Source organism: Erpetoichthys calabaricus, chromosome 12, assembly GCF_900747795.2.
Source record: "Erpetoichthys calabaricus chromosome 12, fErpCal1.3, whole genome shotgun sequence".
Taxonomy (NCBI): domain Eukaryota; kingdom Metazoa; phylum Chordata; class Cladistia; order Polypteriformes; family Polypteridae; genus Erpetoichthys; species Erpetoichthys calabaricus.
In genome coordinates, this window is record NC_041405.2 from 87,208,512 (window position 1) to 87,234,300 (window position 25,789).

Sequence of the window (25,789 nt, forward strand, 5' to 3'; positions counted from 1 at the left end):
CTATGGAAGGAAACCCATGCAGACATGGGAGAATACTCACACTCCACACAGGGGGAACCCCACAAGCACTCAGGAAGTGCCTCCCTGGTCTCCTTTTTGAAAAGGCTGTTGAGGCTCCCTGCTGAAAGCACTTAGACTGCTCCACTGTGCTGGCGTCTGACTTACTAATAGAACCTAATTTAGGTTAGTTTCACTCCTTGATTTAAAATGTCACTTCTCATGTAACAGGTGGAACCTTTAAAGACAGAGCAATGCTAAGAATATACTGTATTTTCTTTATATAAAATATACTGAGTTGGTCTTTCCCCTATTAGTGTACCAAAACCAACTATTTGTTATTTCCAAAGTGGATAAAAAGCAGATCTTTAAAATCCACCTTAATTGCTAGGCTTCAGTGCCATAAAAAACTCCAGGTGAACAAATAGGGGGAAAAAAAACTTTTAAAGATTAATTGGATGCAGTTCATTCACTGGTGATCATGTCAAAAGCCCTTTGAAAGAGGTCCAAGAGTAAAAGCAGACATTTCACTTAATGCATCCCGACGGAATTCTGAAGCAATTAAAAAAGTCTCAAGAATGTTAGAATAATTTCTCTTAAGTCTTTGCTTCAGGGTTTGTATTCTGAGGCCGCACAATGCCTTTCCAAGGCATCATGTCAGATTTTCAAACTTTACTTGGCTCACAGATCGTTTGAAGTCACTGTGGATGCTGGCAGGTGAAGCGAGAAATTAGTGTTAGTAAAAGTCAGTAGCAGTACTACAGTGAAACCAAGGCACTCTTTGATTTCTTTTGTCAGTTGTGTGTGTGTGTGTTTGTGGTGTGTGTGGATGTATGGGGTACATTTTTATCCTATTTGGTATTTTTGAGACATTTTAACCCTAACTGAAAAAAATGGGGGTGTTTAAACTCTAAAGATGTTACATATTCAGTAGGCAACATCTGACAGCTGCAAGCTAAATGGCACCAGGGAGATCTCAAAACATGTTCATCTTTAAATTTTTATTTGAATAGCATTTTTATTTTTAAATTAAACACTTCATCCAATAATGTAAGAAAGAATATGAAACTCCCATGAGATAACATTAACAATGAATTTTGGCCAACAAAAATGTGAATAATGGAAAGACAATGAAGATCAATAGACAGCTTGACTATCTAGGGAAGTTTTCTAACATGTGCCTTATGTTAACATCCTCAATTACTCTATATTTGAATAAGTGAGTTAATGAATGAATGAAAAAATATGAAATGTGAGACTGACAACAGATGCAGTCAAAAGTTAGGCCTCATCCAGTGAATTTACAACAGTCAAAATTGTGGTTGTTCTTGGGTTGTTGACAGTCAACGCCTAATTTGACAACATTGAGTACCAGGCATGGATCACAGCAATAAGTGCCTTCAGATAATATATGAAAGGATATATAATATTCAAGGTAATACACCAATTTATCCTTCTCATACTTTGCATTAAATAACGCTTCTTGCCTTCTAACATTCAACTTCTGAAAGGCATTAAGAGCTATTCAAATAATTTTATTTGTACCTTTTTGTTAATTAAAAGTGCAATTACCAGGATCATTAACATAAATACTAAGATCAACTACATAACTGCTGTTGTTACATCGTTACACTGGCTACCAGTTAGGTATAGGGTTGGTTCCAAAGTTGTTCTTGCTTATAAAGTTTAAAAAAACTTGGGCCCCATTTACTTACAGTATATGTGCATACTGCACATATGGAAACATACTGTACATTATGACATCAAAACAGTGGTCTGCTAAAGTTTTACAGGATAAATAAAATTCCCTCTTAAATACAGAGTTCCAAAGTTGAAACATGATCTGATGACTTGTGGATGGGATGCCTCATGAGTCTCATTAATTTAGCAACCTTCACTCTTTTTCTTTTCTTGGTATTGTGCCTTGACACTTAGTGCTAGTGCTAATGCTACACTACTAACCAACTACTCAACTTGCTCATGTAAAACTAAATATTTGCAGCCTTGGGGTTCAACAATTAAAGGATTCAATCTGCTTCATATTGAACTGTCCATTGCACACATATGTAGAATACCCAGGAGGGGGAGGATGGACCATTGGCTAGACCATTAGAAACATTTCTTTTACTGTCAATACACATCAAAGACACCTTGGACATTTACTTTATCCAGTAACTTTGTTGACTGCAGTTTTCTATTCCCTCTTTTGTCAAATTTCCATGTCTCAATTGTCATTTATTGCAAATGTATATAAAACAATGCAATTGGCAAATCAAACAGCTTTCATTTCTGTGCCATGAAAACATAAGTATTCCCTGCCTCTTATTTCACAACCTATTATGAGAAGATTGACAGCAAAGACACCTATAAGAAAGATGAGAGGAAGAAATAACAGATGAGCTTGAGAAGTGAACGGATCACAGAGCCTGGCTGAAATTTCAAAAAGGAAATAGGTGTGGGAAATGGATGTGGGGATTAATTTTAGTGTTATGAAGGGTAAATGAATTTAGTGGAGGTATATATAGTGTGTGGGTTTCCTCCGGGTGCTCCAGTTTCCTCCCACAATCCAAAGACAGGCAGGTTAGGTGCATTGGCGATTCTAAATTGTCCCTAGTGTGTGCTTGGTGTGTGGGTGTGTGTGTGTGTGTGTGTGTGTGTGTGTGTGTGTGTGTGTGTGTGTGTGTGTGTGTGTGTGCGTGCCCTGCGGTGGGTTGGCGCCCTGCCTGGGGTTTGTTTCCTGCCTTGTGCTCTGTGTTGGTTGGGATTGGCTCCAGCAGACCCCTGTGACCCTGTAGTTAGGATATAGTTGGTTGGATAATGGATGGATGGATGGATATATAGTGCTGTGGCATTGTTGTACGGCAAATGAAGCTTCAATGTCCAAGAACAATATTGCTCTGTGCCTTATTACATGTTAAACTTTATAGCATACATTGAATCCAAATCTGTTATTGAGGTGCAAAGAAGGTTTTGCATCAGGTTTAACATGCTGAATTCCCTTATTATAGATTTTAAACTGGATCAATACATGTCCACCAGCTAGTAATGTAAAGAATGTGCTTGTTACATCACGGAGAGCTGTATATACAATAAAAAATATCAAAAAGGTGAGACAAGCAGTAAACACAATGTCAGTCGGTAGAGTTAAACATTTCAAATTGAATGGTTCACTAACTATTCAGCAAGAGTTATCCTATGAAATGTATAAAATACAAATACTGTATACATATTTTAGCTTAATTGAATTGTTAAATGGAAACAAGGTACTGTATATTAAACTATGTTTGAATTCACCCAGGAAAATTCAGACATCTTTTGAAAAACATAAGTTATTTAAGACAATGTAAATAAGCTGCACTGATTAATTTTTAAAGTACTTTGCTCCTTAGCTGATGCCATGAGTGACCTTTCATAAATTCCACCTACTGAAACCAAAGAATTTCTCACAGCTTTACCAAATCTTTCACTAACCACTTTCACTGGCAGTGATTTACCTCAGGTATCTATTCCTATATTGAATGGTAATTGTTTCAGGTTCACACCCTAGGTGCTCATGTGAAGTTTACATATTCTCCCTGTGTGCACACATATTTTTTCCATGTGCTCCGGACCCCTCCCACAGTTTAAAGACATGCAGGTTAGATGGATTGGTGATGCTAAATTGGCCCCTTGTTTGTGTGTTCACCATGTGATGGATTGGCAGCCTGTCCAGGTGTGGTTCCTACCGTGCACCCAGTGCCTGCTGGGATAGACTCAAGCCCCGCCACGCCTGTGCTCAGGATTAAGTGGGCAAAGAAAATGGTATGGTATAAATACACCAATCAGGCTCATCATTAAAACCATCTTCCTAATATTGTGTAGGTCTCTTTCATACCACTAAATCTGCTCTGACCCATTCAAGCATAGCATCCACAACACCTCTGAAGATGTCCTGTGGTATCTGACACTAAGACCTTAGTAGCAAATCCTTTATGTTCTGCACATTGGAAGGTGGAGACTCCATGGATCATCAGACTTGTTTTTCCAACACATCCCATAGATGCTCTATCGGATTGATACCTGGAGAATTTGAAGGCCAATTCAACACCATGAACTCTCTCACATTTTTCAAACTATTTCTGAACAATTTTCATAAAGTGACAGAGTGCATTATCCTGCTAAAATAGGACACTACCATCAGGGAATACTGTTGCCATGAAGGGATGTACGTGGTCTGCAACAATCTTTAGGTAGGTGGGACGTGTCAAAGTAACATCCACACGAATGCCAGAACCCAATGTTTCCCACCAGAACATTGTCCACAGCATCACACTGCCTCTGCCGGCTTGCCTTCTTCCCATAGTGCATCCTGCAGTCATTTCTTCCCTGGTAGACAACATAAAAGCACCTAGCTGTCCACATGATCGAAAAGAAAAAAAAGTCATTCATCAGATCAGGGAATCTTTTTGCAATGCTTTATGGTCCAGTTCTGAAACACATTTTGGCCTCTGTCAAAGTTGCTCAGATCGTTACATTTGCCCATTTTCCTGTTTCCAAAACATTACTTTTAAGAGCTATCTGTTTACTTACTGCCCAATATACCCCAGCTCTTGGCAGTTGCCTCTGTAACAAGGAGATCAATGATATTCACATCAACTGCCAGTGGCTTTAATGTTGCAGCTGATAGGTATATGTAGATAATGTATTGCATTCATTTTTCTATACCTACCCCTGCATTAGCAAGGACCAACCACTGAGAGGGCATCAGGCTATTACAAAATATTTTTTACACACACAAATATTCATATGTAGAGATATTAAAATCACTAATTAACCTAAAACCCATCTCTTTGGAATAGACACACAAATAATAGACAATATGCAGCAACAGAGGACAATGTAATCTGTCAGTCTTTACTGATGAAATCTCTTCGGAGGCGTGGGATGCAGTCTCCTTTAACTCACCAAGAATAAAGAATAAAGAAATTGCTTTTTATTTTATATTGGTGTCCATTTCTTTTTTGTTCCTGACTTTCAGCGACCACAATAGCCAAAACATCAGCACCAAATCAGCCACAGGGCTAGTTGGTAACAGTGAGATGGAGATCTAAGAAATCACAATTTAGTCCCTCAGAATCCAGGATACTAATTCAAACACAGAACCACTACTCAGCACTCAGCAGCACATCTGTCAAGGCTGAGAATACAGAGTGTTAAAATTTCAAACTATTAATCCAGCAGTTAAAGTAAAATACCTTCCAAAGGTATCCAACATTACGGCTAAACAGGACGTCTTGGCCGATAATGTACCCACCTAACTACTAGATGTCAGAACCAACAATATAGGTTTACAACAATCTGCAAACAATCATACTAACTGGAAGGGACCTGGCTGACTAATCAAAGCACCATTCAGGGCACACCCTTGTGATTTTATATTATAGGTTTTGTGTTTATCCCAACTTTATGTCCAATATCACACTATTGTTCTAAAGCTGCTGTGCAAATTTATCTTGAGAGGCTGAATTCAAAGACACCCCAAAAATCAAAGTGAATCATTTTGCCGAAATTTCATTGCCGCAACTCCAAATCATACTCAGTAGTTTGTATGGCCCCCATTTGCTTGTATGCATGCCTGACAACGTTAGACCATGCTTCTAATGAGATGACGGATGGTGTCCTGGGAGGGGGGGGGGGGGGGGTCTGCTCACAGATCTGGACCAGGGCATCACTGAGCTCCTGGACAGTCTGAGGTGCAACCTGGCAGCGTCAGATGGATTGAAACATAATGTCCCAGAAGAATTATACTGGATTTAGGTCAGGCGAGCATGGGGGCCAGTTAGTGGTATCAATTCCTTCATCATCCAGGAACTGCTTGCATACTCTCGCCACATTGTCGTGCACCAGGAGGAACCCAGGACCCACTGCACCAGCATAGGGTCTAACAATGGGTCCAAGGATTTCATCCCGATACCTAATGCCAGTCAAGGTGCCATTGTCTAGCCTGTAGAGATCTGTGTGTCCCTCCATGAACATGCCTCCCCAGACTATCACTGACCCACCACCAGATCGGTCATGCTGAACGATGTTACAGGCTGCATAATGTTCTCCACGGCTTCTCCAGACCCTTTCACGTCTGTCACATGTGCTCAGGGTGAACTTGCTCTTATCTGTGAAAAGCACAGGGCACCAGTGGTGGAACTGCCAATTCTGGTATTCTATGGAAAATGTCAATCAAGCTCCACGGTGCCATGCAGTGACGACAGGGCCCACTAGAGGACATCGGGTCTTCAGGCCACCCTCATGAAGTCTGGTTCTGATTGTTTGGTCAGCGACATTCACTTTAGTGGCCTGCTGGAGGTCATTTTGTAGGGCTCTGGCAGTGCTCATCCTGTTCCTCCTTGCCCAAAGGAGCAGATACCAGTCCTGCTGATGGGTTAAGGACCTTCTACAGCCCTGTCCAGCTCTCCTAGAGTAACTGCCTGTCTCCTGGAATCTCCTCCAAGCCCTTGAGACTGTGCTGGGAGACACAGCAAACCTTCAGGCAATGGCACGTATTGATGTGCCATCCTGGAGAAGCTGGACTACCTGTGCAACCTCTGTAGGGTCCAGGTATCACCTCATGCTACCAGTAGTAACACTGACCGTAGCCAAATGCAAAACTAGTGAAAAAACAGTCAGAAAAGATGAGGAGGGAAAAATGTCAGTGGCCTCCATCTGTTAATCGACTCCTGTTTTGGGGGTCATCTCATTGTTTCCCCTCTAGTGCACCTGTTGTTAGTTTCATTAACACCAAAGCAGATGAAACTGATTAACAACCCCCTCTGCTACTTAACTGACCAGATCAATAGCCCAGAAGTTTCATTGACTTGATGCTATACTCTGATTAAAAAGTGTTTCTTTAATTTTTTGAGCAGTTTATTTGTAGTAAGGAGGAATAAAACATTCATGTGAGAACATTAGTTGATTGAGATTATCTTAGTGTAAGGATTTTATGGTCAGTCTAAAGTCTAGTCCACACATACCCAGGTATTTTTTAAAACAGGAGTATATATATATATATATATATATATATATATATATATATATATATATATATATATATATATATATATATATATATATATATATACTGTATATAACTACTAATCTTACCAACCCTAGAAAAGTGAACAATATGAATCAAGCTCTTATTATAAAAGATTAATTATGTCTTTTAAGGCAGCTTTTGTTTATTCAAAGTGAGCCTCTTAAAGATAATTTTCCTTTAAGTGACTAAATACTGCAAGATTCAGATATTTAAGAAAGACTTGTATTATGCAATTTATTATTACTTTCTGCAATTCTGTAATTATAAAATCTCTGAAAAATGTATCTCATGCAATTACACTAAAAAGATTCAAAGCGGTAAAATGGCATAACATTATAGGATTGGGCATCAAAACCTACAGTATAATGCAAATTGTGGCATTTTCAAGAAAATCAATTTGCAATACAATACAAGCACATTGTGTTACTATCAAATATATAATTGTGTAACAGCTGCATTGTATTTTCCATTCAGCAGGTGCACTGAATCCCATGTTCCATTTGGTTACTGATTTGTGGAACTTTACCATGCTAATGACAGAAAAATTCCTCCAGTCAGCATGAATTAGAAGAAGTAACCAAAAAGTATAGTTTGGGCTCCTCACAGTATTGTGGTATAAGAAAGGAACTAAATAGCTCCCCATGAAGCTATTCTCATCCACCTGAGGCCACAGGTCTGTCACTCCCTTGACCCTCTGCAGTTCACATACCAGGAGAAGGTGGGAGCGGAGGATGCCATCATCTACATGCTACACCGATCCCTCTCCCACTTGGACAGAGGCAGTGGTGCTGTAAGAATTATGTTTCTGGACTTCTCTAGCGCCTTCAACACCATCCAACCTCTACTCCTTAGGGACAAGCTGACAGAGATGGGAGTAGATTCATACCTGGTAGCATGGATCGTGGACTATCTTACAGACAGACCTCAGTATGTGTGTCTCAGGAACTGCAGGTCTGACATTGTGGTCAGCAACACAGGAGCGCTGCAGGGGACTGGACTGTACTTTCTCCGGTCCTGTTCAGCCTAAATACATCGGACTTCCAATACAACTCGGAGTCCTGCCACGTGCAAAAGTTCGCTGACGACACTGCTATTGTGGGCTGCATCAGGAGTGGGCAGGAGGAGGAGTATAGGAACCTCATCAAGGACTTTGTTAAATGGTGCGACTCAAACCACCTACACCTGAACACCAGCAAAACCAAGGAGCTGGTGGTGGATTTTAGGAGGCCCAGGCCCCTCAGGGACCCCGTGATCATCAGAGGTGACTGTGTGCAGAGGGTGCAGACCTATAAATACCTGGGAGTGCAGCTGGATGATAAATTGGACTGGACTGCCAATATTGATGCTCTGTGTAAGAAAGGACAGAGCCGACTATACTTCCTTAGAAGGCTGGCATCCTTCAACATCTGCAATAAGATGCTACAGATGTTCTATCAGACGGTTGTGGCGAGCGCCCTCTTCTACGCGGTGATGTGCTGGGGAGGCAGCATTAAGAAGAAAGACACCTCACACCTGGACAAACTGGTGAAGAAGGCAGGCTCTATTGTTGGCATGGAGCTGGACAGTTTGACATCTGTGGCAGAGCGACGGCCACTGAGCAGGCTCCTGTCAATCATGGAGAATCCACTGCATCCACTGAACAGTATCATCTCCAGACAGAGGAGCAGCTTCAGCGACAGACTGCTGTAACTGTCCTGCTCCACTGACAGACTAAGGAGATCGTTCCTCCCCCACACTATGCAACTTCAATACCACCCGGGGGGTTGGGGGGGTTGGGGGGCTTAGTTAAATATTAACATTATTCAAAGTTATTGTCTGTCTGTATACCTGCATTGTTATCACTCTTTAATTTAATATTCTCTTTATTAGTATGTTGCTGCTGGAGTATGTGAATTTCCCCTTGGGATTAACAAAGTATCTATCTATCTATCTATCTATCTATCTATCTATCTATCTATCTATCTATCTATCTATCTATCTATCTATCTATCTATCTATCTATCTATCTATCTATGTAACCTTGCATACTAGTCAAAGACATAGTGAAGACCTGGAGCCTTGTCAGCCCTGAGATTTTGGGACTGCTCCTAAAAGGAGTCATATAAGAAACACTTGGACCAAACAAGACAATATAAAGTACTGCTCAATGTCAGTCCAGTGAAGAGAGACCCTAAGTGATTTTTGAGAGGGATGCAGTGTGGCCAGAATATTTGCAGAGAGTGGGAGTGTTAGAAAGAGCATATTGATGAGCAGTTACACCAGCCGTGCCATGTATTAAAGAGGATTGGGAAACTTGTATAAGAACAATAATTGAGTCAATGGGATTTATTACAATACACCCTTTTCAAACCTGCTTAATTCAATTCAGGTTTACATTAGGCTAAGCCAAGCTGCTCCAGGCACAAGGCAAAGATCAACACCAGACATGGTGCCAGGTGACTGCAAAGTCTTGTCACACACACACACACACACACACACACACACACACACACACACTACCAGTCTGGAAAAACCCTCAACCTAACATACTGATTTTGAAATATGAAAGGAAACCAAGGGCACCTGGAGAAAACCCCCATTTAGACTTGGGAAAATGTGCAAAGTCCTTTCAGACAATGACCAGGTACAAAATGTGAACCCAGAAATCTGGATACGTGAGGCAGCAGCAGTAACCACTGTGTCATCATTCTACACTAATGTATGTTTTGCCTGCTGTGTAGTACTTTATGTGTCCCCTCATTGTTCCCTTCATATGTTTAAAATCATTTAAAATTTTCTGCTGGGTCTTGATGTTTATACTGTAGCAAAAAGCCAAAATAGAAGAGCACCGTTTTAAAACATGTAATCCATTAATGTGACAAAGTAACATTAATAGTTATGTATCCTAAAACAGAGAAACAGCCCTTGAAAAGATGATTCAGAAACCACTGAACTACTGTATATACTATACTATTCTCATGCAATGTAATTTTGAAACATTTAGTCTGCAGCTCATGCTTGTATGTTTCCATTAAACCGAAGATGCAAAAGTTGTTTTTTTTTTATTAATATGTAGAAATTACTTTTACTGTTTAAATATGATCAAATCCAAAATGTTTGGGAAGATCCATTTTTAATTAACACATGGCTATAGTTTTAAGCTTTATTTCTAATTTAAGATATTTTACCTCTTGTTGTATCTATGTTCAGTAGAAAGATCTTGTTTAATCATAACCAATCACATTTTCTCTTATTTTAATGTAGCAAGCTTTAACTAAAGAAAGTATCTGGTTATTTTCTAGAGAAACAGTAATTGCCTAGCCTATGATGACATTGTAATGAATTATAATTCAGCTCAAATAATACTGAAAAAACTAACATGAACTTGTCATTTAGATCTTCAAGTGTATTTAAGAAATTAATGTCATTCTTAACAGTGTGTGTACTTTAGTATTGTCTCCAAACTTTGATTCACTTATTTATCAACAAAAAGAAGCATGGTATAGTATGGAAATACAAACAATTGGATGCTTTGTGAGTCTTTTCTAAAAGCTGAGTGAAGGAAATTAAGCTTAAATAACATAAATAGAAAACAAACTCACTCAGAATTTTATAGGAATGAACTTGGCATAATTACAGGGCTCAAACAATCCAGGGCTCAGGTGCTAGAATGAAATGTGGACAAATCAAACACGCTGAATCAATTTTAAATAGACCTTCCCTTTATTCACCACTATCACCTTCCTCCATTGACCATTCCCTCCATACCATCCCCAGTACTGTACTTCAGCAACTACTAGAGCTGGTTTGGCTAGTGATGATTCCAACTCTGACCATCAATATGGACTGTCTACAACTGATGACATAAAAAGGAGACAACTGAGGAGGCTGCATACAGGAGAGCCATGGGACTTGATGGAGTCGAGTTCTTAAGGCCTGTGCTGACCAACTTTGTGGTGTCCTCTGTCACCTGTTCAGTCACTAAGGCTGCAAAAAGTGGAGCTGTTATGGAAAATGTCCTGCATTATTCCAGTTCCAAACAAGGCAAAAGCTTCTTTACCTAATGACTACAGAGTAGTAGCACTTACGTCTCACATCATGAAGACCTTTGAGAGGCTGGTCCTGGATTATTTGATCCCTCTTCTGAAAAACCACCAGAAACCCCTGCTGTTTGTCTGTAGCTATCAGACAAAGACTGGAGTGGAAGAAGCATTCAGCTGTCTCTCCCACAATTCTTACTCGCACCTGGGCAAACCTGGCAGCACCGTAAAGAATTATGTTTTGTTATTTCTCCAGTGCCTTCAGTACCATTCTGCCATCCCCGTTAGGGAATATGCTAAGGGATATACAGATGGATGAGCCTATGGCATCTTGAATAACAGACTATTTGTCAGGAAGACTGCAATTTGTGAGGCTTAAGGAATGTGTCTTGGATATGGATGTGAGCAACAGTGGAGCACCACAAGAAACAGTCCTGTCTCCTTCCTTTTCTCTTTACTGTGTACAGCATGGACTAAACACCTGGTCATGTCACTTGCAGAAATTCTCCACTGATTCTACACTAATGTGATGTATTGGCAAGGTGGAGGGATGAGATAGAGTATAGAACCTTTGTTTCTTGGTGCAAATAGAATTATCTGCATCTTAACATCGGTAAAACCAAGGTGCTGGTTATTGACTTTTGCAGCATCAAAGAGCCTCTACATATGTCCAGTCACTATTCAGGGAGTGGATGTAGACATGATGCACTCCTACAGGTACTTGGAGGTAAACATCAATGACAGACTGACCTGGTGTCATAAAACAGAGGAGATACCAGACATAAAAAGGGTAGAAATATATCTTTTTTCTTAGGGGACTGCACTCTTTCAATGTGGGTTGTGACAACCTTTATAAGTCCTACAACTCTGTGATGGCCTGTGTGAATTTCTATGTTGTTATGTGCTGAGCCAGTAACATCATTTCAAGAGAGGGCCACCAAATCAAAAAGCTAACTTAAGAAGTCGTGGTGACTTATGGGATGCAGTATGGAGCCCCTGGAGGTAGTAGTGAAGGAGAGAATAATGACAAAACTGAATGCCATTATAAACAATACTGTACATCCTCTCTGTGACATACTAACACTAAGTACTTTCAGCCAAAGAATTATTCAGCGAAGAAACACTACTGAGGTTACTTTATACTGTACCTACAGAAATATGCCTTTATAAAGCCTTACTGTGGCTATGACTGCTCTTGTTATCTTTAGTCATTCTGGTTTGTATTTGAGAGGGAGGCCATTATATTATTTATTTATTTGTTTGTTTATTTATTAAATTTCCCCCATGGACAAATAAAGTATTACCTCTATCTATCTATCTATCTATCTATCTATCTATCTATCTATCTATCTATCTATCTATCTATCGCTACATAATTTATGTACTGTAGCATATCAATGTATACTATAAAGTCTCTCCTAATTGACTATTAGTTATCTGGTGGTTTAAGCAAACATAACATTATTTAGTAATATTCCTTTTCTATTCCTAAACCTACATTTAAAAGAAAGTCGAACGGTTATTTTATTCAGCTAAGATAAAAAAAATCAAGTTATAGTGTTCATCGTTTAAACCACATGAAACAAAGAATTTGAAATTAAAGAAGAAAATGATAATGCTTTCAATATAATCTACATACCTTTGGGCAAACATGATATCAACGCCTTATGTTTTAATTTCCACTATACACTTACATTCAGCACATTCAGTTAATATAATAATCTGTCTGAGATGCGCCCTGGGGTTATATGACACATATTGATTATACTGTATATGGAAGGCCTCAACTATTAAATTCAATACCAGTACATGTATATGTGTGCACGGGCATATTATTAATTTAATTACAAGTAAAAAATTAGATAAAGTGTTCCAACAGTAAATAATACATATGCACATATATCAGATCAGTAAAGAAAACATCTGGCAAGACAAATTGAAATGGAAAGAAATCTCTCCTTTTTGCAAAGAGTAAATATGGTACATAATAAACCAAAATATATAAGTGATTAAATGGTGAAATATCACAAATCTTTAACAAACATGCTGAAGTTCTTGGCAATAATTTAAATCAAACTGATTTGGATTCTCAGTCCAAAAGCAATTTAAGTCTGGCTAGCAAAGAATTCTGTACAGAAACTTGACATAACATTAATTTTCTCTATGATCTGATTCGAAAAATTATTGAAGTTTGAATATAATTACCTTTTATTCTTAAAAAATAAATTAGATTGTTTTGGAAAAGTACTCTTGTATTAATGTCCAAATGCATCTTGTTCATAATATCTAGCATTTTTTGATAAGCAGAACAATATACAGGAGAATCAATCAAGAACAGTTAGAGTCTCATTATGTGTTCTTGTGTATCTTGTCTATCTTTTAAGAACCCCATGAATATGAAAAATGCCATCACAGGTCCATTAAAGAGGGCAGCATTGGTTGTACTGTATACAGTAAGTAAACACTTTTTTAAATAACTGTTGTACTAGGGTGTTGTACCGTGTTAGCCATTATGAATGTAGAGAAAAGCCAAGCAAAATGACACCTTTTATTGGCTAACTAGAAAGATTACAATATGCAAGCTTTCGAGGCAACTCAGGCCCCTTCTTCAGGCAAGATGATTACATCTTGCCTGAAGAAGGGGCCTGAGTTGCCTCGAAAGCTTGCATATTGTAATCTTTCTAGTTAGCCAATAAAAGGTGTCATTTTGCTTGGCTTTTCTCTACATTAAATAACTGTTAAACTGTTTATGGAAAGGCATCATGTAGAGTATGGTTTGAAATGAATGGCAGTATAATACATATCATAATATTACTACATTAAAAAATTTCCCAACACAATGCAGACATGGCAAATCCTCATTTTGAAAGTGATTCCCATGCCTTTGCTATAAAATGAACACCAAATAAGCTTTCTTCTCATTTATTTTTAAATAACAATCTTGTAATTAACATAGAGAAGGATAAATAAATGTAAAACATTTCTGATTGTTGTGACATACCTTTTTGCCATTTCTGAGAGAGTCTGATCACTATGATAAGATTTTGGTGATGCTTACTAAAGCATCTACATGACTGGCTACTATTGTGAGATTTAAGAATAAATTATGTGCTCATGTAAGGTATTAGTGTAAGTACTGCAAGCATATGTTGGCCAGATGAGATGTATGTGTAAATTGCAAAAACAGAAATATATACACAAATGAGAATTGGGCATGCAGTATAAAAATTATAAATTGTATTTGTAAAGAATAAATATATAAATTGTACAATATGACATATACAATTGATACAATTAATTTAATTTAATCAGTAAAAAATACAGTGTAAGGCACACAAAAAAGAATGAAAGGAACAAAGTAGCATGCCCCCAAAGGCCCTAGCCATTACATCAGAAATTATGATGCGCATATATACGCGTAAGACGTCAGAACTGGTCATGTTGTAGTCACTCTAAGGGATCCATTGATTTATGATGATGCATGTATAAACTACAGCACTCTTTGATCCTGTAATTTTCTTTTGAAGATACAGTTTTTCTGTGTGCGTGCGGAAGCTGTCCGTAAGTACAATTTCAAAAGAGCCATACGCGTTAAAATAATGGTCCCTGCATGGCAAGGCAGTGGTGCTGGGATCGCACAAGCTAATGCAAGAGTAAATTATAACACAGCTCCACCCCACCCCCTCCCCTCCATCTGTTTCCATAGCAACTGTTACCCAGTTTACATCCTCGGGCAGCACGCGGCAGTCCACGGTAATGCAGAAGCCTTTGAGCGAGTAACTCGAAATACCCCCCACCCCCCTCAAAAGGATAAAAAGGGGGGAAAACTGGGAAAAAAATGAAAAAATGGGGAGTGCAAGCCTAGCACCTTTTCCCTGGACGTAACCTAAAATCGCAAATCATTTTACACACCTACCGTATTGTAGACGGAACACAAGGAAGACGCTAAACAATAGAATAGAATTAAAGTAAACACGTTTCAACAAGGTAACAGTGACATCAGTGTTGTATATGTTTTACTTTAAAGCAACAGTATCTCAATTTCATGATTCACTACAAAGAAAGCATTGTGTGCGTCGTCTGCTATATATTTATGTCATACAACCCAAAAAGGATGCTTGCGGTACGTTTTCTTAAGGATGTACTCCAGTAGACACTATTCGTTTCAGCCTACCTACGGTGCACATCTCTGTCCACGGTACTGGGTGCTATTGAAAAAAGATCGCACTTGCATGATACAGTCAAATAATGTACGTATATAAATGGATTCTGTATACGATGGGTTCATAAAGAGCCAGACAAAGACGAAACAGAGATACTGTTTCTTTAAAAATGATTAAATAAATAAATAAACAAATAAATCTGAATGACAAGGTTCGCCGCTCACCCTTGGAAGCATCCTTCTCTTCTTTAGGCTTGATCACTTTTCCGCTCATAGATCCCAGTTTGGATTTATAATTCCCAAGTAAAATCAAAGTAAAATCCTCTCTTTGCGTTAAAATAAAAACCCAATCCAATAACTTGTGAAAAAAAACTCCAATTACTGTAAGAAAATCTTAAGACAAGATGTCCTACAAAAAGAAAGAAGAAAACAAGAATTGGTATTTGAAGTAAAGTGCACATTCATTCTAGTGTATTCATTATAAAATCACATTATATGTCGTATCAGACGCTATAAATGATTAAAAATGTACGTAAAGTCTCATAATTTCCTTTCCCCTGAAACAGTCTTATGTTAAACATGTATAATATCAACAGCTGTGTAAGTGCTCCTTGTTAAGATACAGAAAGATATGACAGGCATGCACTTATGAACATTGAACCGTGATCATGCACAGCTTCTGTCTGATCATTTCGCACTTTGAAAAGAGATGTTGCTTACTGCCTCTGGGTCTTCTTATTTTAAGATGCTCACTGCACATTGCGCTTGGAAGAAATTCGCCATTGTAATCGGACAAAATCTGTTCATTTTCTTAATATTCTGCTTACCTTGTCGCTTCCTTTCCACAAAGCCTCGGTGAGCAATATATTGATATTTTAGTTTAGTACAACATTATTTAAAAAAAGTCATCTCTGATCGTGCATAAAAACAGCGCTTACTATAGGAGTAAAAAAAAAAAAGAGGCTAGAAAAAAGGGGGCTCCCAGCGCGAGCCCTCCGACGTCAGACCCGACTGACAGGAATAGAAATCTAATGAAAATAACCTCGAGGGGACCTCCTTCTAGAAATACAATGAGGATATCACGAACGACACATCTTCGGAAGCCCGTTTCTCCAGCGTCCAGTCTGCATGCCTCGATTGTAACGCGTTAAAATGATTTCGTACTCTAGCATAATAGCGAGCGAAAGCTCGCATGGCAGATTCAACAGGATCCAGGCGGGCAAGCAGACAGGCACTTTCTGACGTTCTTCTCTCTCTCCTCATTCGCCTCAGCTCCAGTGGCTCCAGTCCACAACTTTATTGTAACCCGCTCTTTAATGATTTAATTGAACTGTAATTAAATAATTAAGAATCTCAGTTTTGAGTTATTATTACTGGACTAGAAGATACAATGTAAAAGATCGTTTTTACAGGGGTGCAATCTTCATTATGCAACTAAAAAAGAAAGGCCAAAAACATAATTGGATTATTTTACTGTAAAGGTGGCAAGCTGTACTTGATGGATGGTTTGGAATGTTATTTTTCTAAAGTGAATCTGAGATCTAACAAACTTAATCTGTTCAATATCCGGCATTTGGCATGAGATACACGGACATACCAAATATCATCTAAGAAATTTCACATAGGCTAACTATTGCTTCTTTTCCAGTGTCATTGTTTTAAGTTATTCCTTATTACTAAAAATCCGATTTGAGGTTTTAGAGGGTGAAGCGATTTGAGATTTTCCGAAGTATCACAAAAATGAATGCAGGAAATCGCATAAATGTACTCCTCTTTTAAATGCAGGAGACCTGTATTTACTCTGAATAAAGGAATTACAATAGAAAACAAAAACACAAAAGCAGTAAGTCAAAATAAACGTGGACAATACTGAATCGATTATCTTTATGCGGTATGATAATTCGTCCAACCATTACAAAAATCAATATTCTAATTAATTGCATCACACGAAACAGAAAGCTCAGAAGGATGCAGACATTATGGCTTTTTTAGCGGAAGAGTGCTCTTAAACAATGCACATGTACTGTACATGTATAAATATTAGCTGTTTTAATTAGTTACTATGTTTAAATCATTAACAAAAAAACGCAAAAGTTTTACATTTGTAGAACAATTTCATGTTTTATATATACCGCAAGCTCTGTCCCGCATGCCCGTATCGATTAATCAGGTTCGAATAAAAAAATGAGTGAATATTTATTATATAAAACTAAATACCATTGGCTGTTAGACTTCACAACAATAAAAATCAGCTGAAGTCCCTTTTACTGTATTTGGGTGGTGCAGTGGATGGAGCTGCTGCTTCCGAGTTCCATGTAGACTTCAAAACATTCATTACTTCTTCTTAATTTGTACTGCCTTCAGAACGTGACTAGAATGAACATATTATTGATTAGCAATGCCTACAGTGTTACATTTATAACAGTCTGTATACGTTTCTATACACTTTCCTATTCAGACGTGTATTTCATTTTCCGAACCTGCTTATTCCATATACGATGTAGACTGGGAGTCACCCTGTATTCCCAATACAACCAGTCGCAAAGCAAACAACCTTACATGGGACAGCAGTCTATAATTACTGGACACACTCACACGCATACAGGGTCACTTACCGTGGTACAATTTAGATTGTTTAATTTAAAGCGTATTTGTGGAATGTGAGGAAAAAGCCCTATTACATGGATAACACATGCACATTCCATATTAACTTTAACGGACCGGCAATGGAGTCCAGAATAGTCATACATAATAGTCCTACATCCAAAGGCCTTTCCAAAAGAGTTAGATGTAAGTCCGTGTATATATGTATTTAGTTAGTTATAAATTATCTGGTTACTATTAAGGACTTAGCAAGCTAATTATTTCAGGGGTATACTTGTTTAAGGTCACATTACTGGTTTATGGGTATATTACGTTGCAAATAGATATGGCAAATAACTTTTTTCTATGACGCGAAAGTCAACGTGAACGGAAGAAAGGCGGTGCTGGTGTAATAGCTTAATTAATATTTGAAGTTCGTCCATTTTCGAAAGGGTCTTTCTCCTAATGTGCAAAGCAGGAGGCTTTCCTGTTATGTCCCAAACCTGGACCGGATGGCAAACCATGATTGGGAGCTCTCATTCATATCTAAGCAATGTAATTTTCTAACCAGTCTCACCGCATGAGCTTAAGTTGTGGGTAAATTTGGGGTCTACATCACTACAAGGCACACATAAGAACTCCACACAGAAAGCTCTCCATTTTATAAATCATTTTAGAAATGTATGACAATGTGCTAATTCTAACAGGCTGTGAGGACAGATCATGCATGCGTACACAGACAGAAAACAAATCTTATACAAAGAAACACAATTGCCGGATACATTATAACCGCTAAGAAAGTTGCACCTGAAAGCCATAACCTTTGTGTTGCAGCTAAAATGTTAACAGCGCCTCTCATGAAGATAACGGCATTAGATGAACTTGCGTATCTAACGATCTCTTTGTATGGACAGTTCACTATCAAGTTATGACGAGATAATCAGAATAAAACATACAAGTATTGTTTGGCGTCAATAAACGCCATTAACTGTTATTTCCTATTATCTGATTTAATTTAAAGAAACTGTGCATGCGTCTAGGCACTCCGGCGGGTTTATTTTTCTTTTTGCCTTTAGTTATATTCTAGATGTTAAGATCCCAGAACCCCCCACCCCCATATGCAATTCGATTATCTGGACAGCCTTTATCTGCTTCTTTCATTCTGACATCTCAGTTAATCAATAAACTGAGCTTCTGAGTTGTGCACGTTAACCAGCAATGTGTTAATTCGCTTCTGCACATTCTACTGCGAACTAACCTATTAAGCAAGTAGCTTAACAATATATATCGTGATAATAGAAGAAAATACTACTGCCGTGTTCCATTTTAAAGCATGTGAGATTGTTCTTTCATTAAATATTGTATTGGGGATAAATGCAAAAAAAAAAGAAAATGACCTGTTCTAAGGCGCTCTCCGCGATCGACTCCAATCCCAGAGATTTGTACCTCCTCACGCGAACCTACAATAATATAACATGTAACGAATTGATCTGATTTTGAAGCTGTTTTCTAGCTGATTCACTTTGTCTTTCATTAGCGAGCAATATATAATGCGATATTATAAATAAAATTACATCAATCTTTTGTGCCCCACATTCAGATCTTTAAAATAGTTTCCTAGTTTTATATTTTGCTGGCTACATTAAAAATAACAATACTGAAAAACTTCCTAATTTTCCTAAAAAGTAAGTGTATTTGTGAGATAATAAATCAAACGCCGCTACATTGCGCTCGTCATCTTTGAGCCATTTTCCCTGATTACTGCATCACCACTGATGCAATATATACACATTTGTCAACTTGAACCACTTAGCTCAAAGGATGAAGGAGAAACGCAAGCCTTTAACATAAGATTCTCAAACCAGCTTAGCCATTTCAGGCATGGGTGGCCGGAGGCTATCCAGCAGTTCTGGACACGTTTTGTACTTATTGGTTAACTTTGAACTATTCCACAATCCCAAAATGCATACCAATAGCCACAAATTGTTATGTCAAAAACGGTATGTAAATACGGAGGGACAGAAAGTCCGAGCAGCACGCTGTTTAAAGGCATAATTCCAGTGAAGACTGCGCAGTTTATCAATTTCTGGTGAAACACACAAATGGCAAAGACCCAGAAGTTTACCGTGCGGGTTTTCTAGCACAGTCGATCATACAGAAAGAAAGAAAGAAAGAAAGAAAGAAAGAAAGAAAGAAAGAAAGAAAGAAAGAAAGCTCTGCGCTGCTGGAATATGCAGTTAAGACATTCGCCAAGGAACAGCGCACCTCATTATACCTACCTTAAATGCAGACATTCGGTGTCTGTTTGCGCGGCGGCAACTATTAACGAATAAACTGTTCTCAAAACTCCGACATGAAATCCACTTCTTGCTCTAATTTAAAGGCACGCAAATATGTATATGAAATCCTCGCTTCTTGTGTAACCCATTCCTGCACAGCGACCAATGCGGTGGCTTCGCAGTCAGACCCAACTAGAGTTATTGGCATAAAAATGCATCGCGGGATAACTGCTTTGTGGTTGACATACTAAGAAGAGTAATAATGAGAGAGTGATTGTTTTTTTTAGTTTTACAGGCCCATCAGCTGAAAAAAAGCAGTTGCGGGTCACGGGATCTATAGGCTGCTATTTTTAGGGGAAACTGGAAGCCTTTCAAACTTTCTTTGCACTCTGAAGACTCCTCCAAGACGCCCCCTAAGTGCTGCAGACAGCTGTGTGTATATCAGTTTACTGTCTTCAATCCGCATATCCAACTACAACAACCTGAAAAAGGAAAGAAGCCCAGGCTCTACAGGATTTTAGTGAAGGCTGCGTGTCGCTAAAATGGTAATATACCGGCGTTTCTGAAATAAGGGGCAGATGTCGCACTCATGCCAGTTCAAATCGTCACATTTCTTTAAGCGCGCTGCTTTATCTTTTTCGTTTAGTGTTTTGTTACCGCGGAGTTGTTACAAAGTTTCAGTTTCATCAGTAAGTAGACTCAGCTCCTAGCAAAATACAGTTGAGCATGTGTGTCTCCCTTGATTTCAGCCGGTTAAGAGGATGAAGTAAATGAATACAAAAGAGTAAAATGTGGGCCTGTTTGGAGAAGAAAATGTTACTTCAACGTCTGTGTGATCACATTCGATTACTCGACAACATAACGTTCTATCAGTAAAGTGTTGATTAAATATACTCAATCCTTCTGGGCAGCGTTTGCATTCTGCTACTCCTTGTCCCCTTAAAATCACAAGTTAGATCTGTTCACTACCCATCCCGCCTCTCAGTAATGCTCTCTCCAGCTCAGGGCTCTCTTGACACGTTTACAGAGCAACTTATTGTAAATGAGCTTGTCTGGCTTTCTAGAGAGTGCACAGTAAACGACTCGGTGGCTTGGAGGCTCAGTGGTTAGTGCTGCTGCCCAACAGCTCAGTCACCCTGCTTTTGAACCCCTTGCCTGATCATCATTCATGAAGTGGGTATAGCTCTTTCTGCTGTCTGTTTCGTTTTTCCTGCATGCCACACCTCCAAAGACATGAAAATTAAGGTAGTGGGCCATTCTACATTGGCCCCATTGTAAGGCAGTTAGGATGGACTCTCTCTCCCTGTGAACCTGAATTTGAGTATGAAGAGTTTAACAGGGTAACATCTGTTTAGCATAACGTTTAACTGTATTGTACAATTGTTGTGCAATAGTGTACAGTACGTACATTAGAGATACAACTAGAAGTAAGCAGTGCAAGAATACATTGAATGAAATATCTAATAATGTCTAAAAATGACTGAGTAAGGTTTTATAAATAAGTTCTCCTTTTAATCAGATATTATCCTTGCCATACCCCAACTTTCTTCTCTCCTTTGTGCTTTGATAAACATACTGTGTGGGTCATTATCGTGACATTTTCTTACCTAGTCTGTAGTCAAACTTCACTAATTATGTACTATAATTTACCTTATTACATTAATTAATAACGGTAACACCTTTATTAAAATAAACCTATAAGTCTTAAAGGAATAATACATTGCTTCTCAGATTTTATCAACTGGAGCTTTGTCACATTACGTGACCTGCTCAGGCTCATGTTGTGAGTCAATAACTGATAGCATTTTCAGCTCACAGTTCAAACACTAGCTTCTAGGCCCCACTTGATTTCCCAAGAATTGTTTTGAATACTAAACAAAAACTCAGTTTTAACATGGCAGCATCTTTCCACATTTTATAGACTTAGGAAAATAAAAAAAGGGGACTCAAGAGTATTAATACAAAATAGTTTTGCCTCACAGATTTTTAGGCAGACTACATGATATTCCTATATATTTAAATGGATCGGTATTCTTACACTGTGTACCTCTGCCCATACATTGAACTGTCTGCATTTTTCATTTATGAGATGCAGAATGCAAGGGGTAATTAAATAAATATAACAAAAAATCTGAGCACATATTTTTTTTTTCATATAGTCTGGTTAGAGGAGTAAACTTTAATTCATTTCATGTTCAATGATATTAATTTATATTTTCCTGTCTTTTAAAGTAAAAGCAAAGTGCTGCATTAATTGGTCTTTGGAGCCACACAAGAATTTTCCAACAGTTAATCACCAAATGATATGATCTCATAATGAGCCACAGCCTTTAGTCAAGCTAGTTAAAGGTTCTAAGTGTTACTTACTTTTACCGAACCTTTCAGTCTCAGACTTGTTTGCCAGATCTGGCTGGAGATGTGGGTGTTAAGATGAAAAACGAGGATGTTAAAAAATTCATTATTTGTATTATACCAGCGTTTCTCAACCTTTAAGTATTTGCGACCCGAGTTTTCATAACAGTTTTAATCGCGCCCCCCTAACGTTTTTTTGAAAGGAGCCCACTAATACCAATTTGTTCTTTTTTAATTAATGATATATCATAGACTCATATTTTATTATACCTACTTAACTTTTATCGACATTTATCTAACTCTATATTTACTTTTCTAGTATCAAAATGTATAGTTTGTTAATTTGTTTTGGTTTTAATAGATGTATTTTTCATATTTTTGATTCTTGTTTTTTTTTTTTTCACATCTTCGCGCCCCCCGTAGGGGGGCCTGCCCCACAGGTTGAGAACCACTGTATTATACTCCTTCAGTAATGAAGCCTCAGCTATGCTGAGTATCAGGTAAAAAATCCCACTGAAATGATTCTAAGCAGGTAACTCTCTGCTTTGGTAAAGTACACATACGGTGCCTTTTGGGAAAGAACCTGTGGTCGTTCATCACTAAGTGTGCCATGATAAACTGTACCATAACACACAAATACTTTTACTTTTATTAAGTTTTGCTTCAATGCTTTACTTGTGTTTTTTTATTCTGACACCCGACACTGTTCTTTACCCATAATTCTGTTGCTAAAATTATGAATCTCTGTTCGGTTCCATTGAGACAATTTGTGTGAAAGAGCAGATGCAGGCTTTAAACAGTAAAAAAAGTGTCAAAATACTTTAGAATATTGAAAACAGGTGTTCAGGTGTGAGGACTTTAAACTGAGGTTTAATTATAGCATTAAAGTCTTTTTATATGCATCTATCTACAGTTTCACAAACTTTATATGAAAAGTAAAATCACTGAGAAATCCCAGTTAATTACTGCCCGGGGAAAGGACTCCATAAAAAACATGAAAAATAACAATGCCCTCTAGTCCTCAAGGAAACAATGACATCTGTGTTCAAGATGAAAGACTTTCAGAAAAAGGAGTTGTGTATCAAACATGCCTTAGTAGTTGTCACTCATTCCACAATGACAGCAGAAAATAAGGTCCTCAGAAGACTGCACCATTTACATGTAGTAGTTACTAAAATCCACGCAGAGTTAACATATTTTTGGACTACTGATTTTAAGTGAGAACTTTCTGACCTGCCCAGCATTTCTTAAAAAATACCAAATCTAATGGCTGGTATATGAGGAAGTAGTAAAGGTATTGTGGCATTGGGGTAGCCAAGTGCCTGTTCAGCATAAGAGAGACCCAAATTACAGAATATTTTGGAGAAATTCAATGGGCTTTTGAACTGTTTGGCCAACATTCAGTGAACCCAATCTAAAACAATAACAGTTTCCTGAACAGTTATGGCATTAAGAGGATTTTACTCTTTGTAGAGGCAAGCATGGTAGAGTCATTCAGCTATTCACCCATTTGGTGAAAAACCTGATGGATATAAAAGAAGGACCAGATCAGACTGTACTTGCTAAGGAGACTCAGGTATTTTGATGTGTGCAGCAAGCTACTGGAAATGTTCTATCAGTCCATAGAAGCCAGTATGGTGTTCTAGCCTGTGGTCTCCTGGGGAAGCAATTTGAGCTCAAAAAGAAGCACAATGCCTAAATAAACATATCAGGAAAGCCTGTGCAAAACAAACTGGAAGTTGTTGTTGAAAAGATGATGGTGGCAAAATTGGATGTCATCATGAAAAATCCCCTCCATGCCCTCAAGGAGGTGCTTTTTTGTACTTTTCGCCACAGGCTCATTTCAACACAGTGTGTTGGGGGTCTTTTCTGCCCACTGCCATCAGGCATTTCAATGCTTCTTCCCAGGGCACACGTTAAGTTTATTTTGAAATATCTGAACAATGTGCATTTATTTATTTATTGGTATTTACATATATATTGATTCTTCCTCTTGTTCTTCTTCTTTTGGTTGCTCCCCTTAGTGTCATCACAGTATGTCCTCTCTCACCACATCCATAAACCTTCTCTTAGGCCTATTTTCCTCTTGCCTGGCAGCTCCATCCCTGGCATCCTTCTCTCAATATACCCAGTATATTTCCTCTGCACATGTCCAAAACAACGCAATCTTACCTCTCTGGCTTTGTCTCCAATCTGAGCTGACCCTCTAATGTACTTGTTCCTAATCCTGTCCATCCTTGTCACACCCAATGCAAATCTTAGCATCTTTAACACTGCTATCTCCAACTCTGTCTCCTGTCTTTTCGTCAGTGCCACCGTCTCCAACCCATATAACAAACTGGTCTCACTACCATCTTATAGACATTTTCTTTCACTCTTGCTGGTACATGTCTGTCACAAATCAATCTTGACACTCTTCTCCACCCACTCCACCCTACCCATTACTCTGTAATGCTGATCCCATGTATTTAAACTCATCCACCTTCGCCAGTACTACTCACTGCATCCTCACCATTCCACTGATCTCCCTCTCCTTCACATACAGTACATGTATTCTGTCTTGGTCCTACTGACCTTCCTTCTTCTCCTCTCTAGAACATATCTACACCTTTCCAAGGTCTCCTCAACCAGCTCCCTACTCTCATTACACATCACAATGTCATCTGTAAACATCATAGTCCACTGGGACTCCTGTCTAATCTCATCTGTCAACCTGTCCACCAACAATCCAAATAAGAAAGGACTCAGAGCCGATCCTTAATGTAGTCCCACCTCAACCTTAAACGCATTGGTCACTCCTACCGCAGACCTTTCCACTGTCTCACTTCCCTCGTACATATTCTGTATCATTCTTACATACTTCTCTGCCACTCCTGACTTCCTCATACAATACTACAACTTCTCTCTAGGCTCCCTGTCATATGCTTTCTCTAGGTCTACAAATACACAATGCAATCCCTTTTGGTCTTCTCTATACTTCTCCATCAACACCCTCAGAGCAAACATTGCAGTGCTGAACTGCTCTTTCCCAGTATGAAACCATACTGCTGGCTAAACATCACCTCCCTTCTTAACCTAACTTCCACTACTATTTCCCATAACCTCATGCTATGGCTGATCAATTTTATCCCCCTGTAGTTACTACAGTTCTGCACATCTCCCTTATTCTTAAAAATCGGAACCAGTACACTTCTCCACTCCTCGGGCATCCTTTTGCCCTCTCTCTCTTCAACATATACCTTATCTCCTTGTACTCCTGTTTACTTAATGAAATCCACTCCAATCACCACTCTCTCTCCCTTGGGTACATTCTCCACCACTTCATCTA

General features: G+C 38.5%; 1 protein-coding gene across 3 annotated transcripts in view; it reads right to left on the reverse strand.

Moving 5' to 3' along the window:
- The window catches only part of LOC114662380 (fibroblast growth factor 13), a 400,003-nt gene extending 379,688 nt beyond the window's left edge, over positions 1-20,315 (reverse strand). The window contains exons 1-2 of one of the 3 annotated variants that reach the window (XM_028815804.2): positions 20,110-20,315; positions 15,473-15,656 (exon numbers count right to left, since the gene is read on the reverse strand). In XM_028815804.2, coding sequence (XP_028671637.1) covers positions 15,473-15,521 — 49 coding nt within the window. In that variant the 5' untranslated portion in view covers positions 15,522-15,656; positions 20,110-20,315. Of the gene's footprint in view, positions 1-15,472; positions 15,657-16,074; positions 16,469-20,109 lie in introns of those variants that run through there. The other 2 variants (XM_028815805.2, XM_051935233.1) reach the window with 2 other exon arrangements.
- Positions 20,316-25,789: the final 5,474 nt, after the last annotated feature.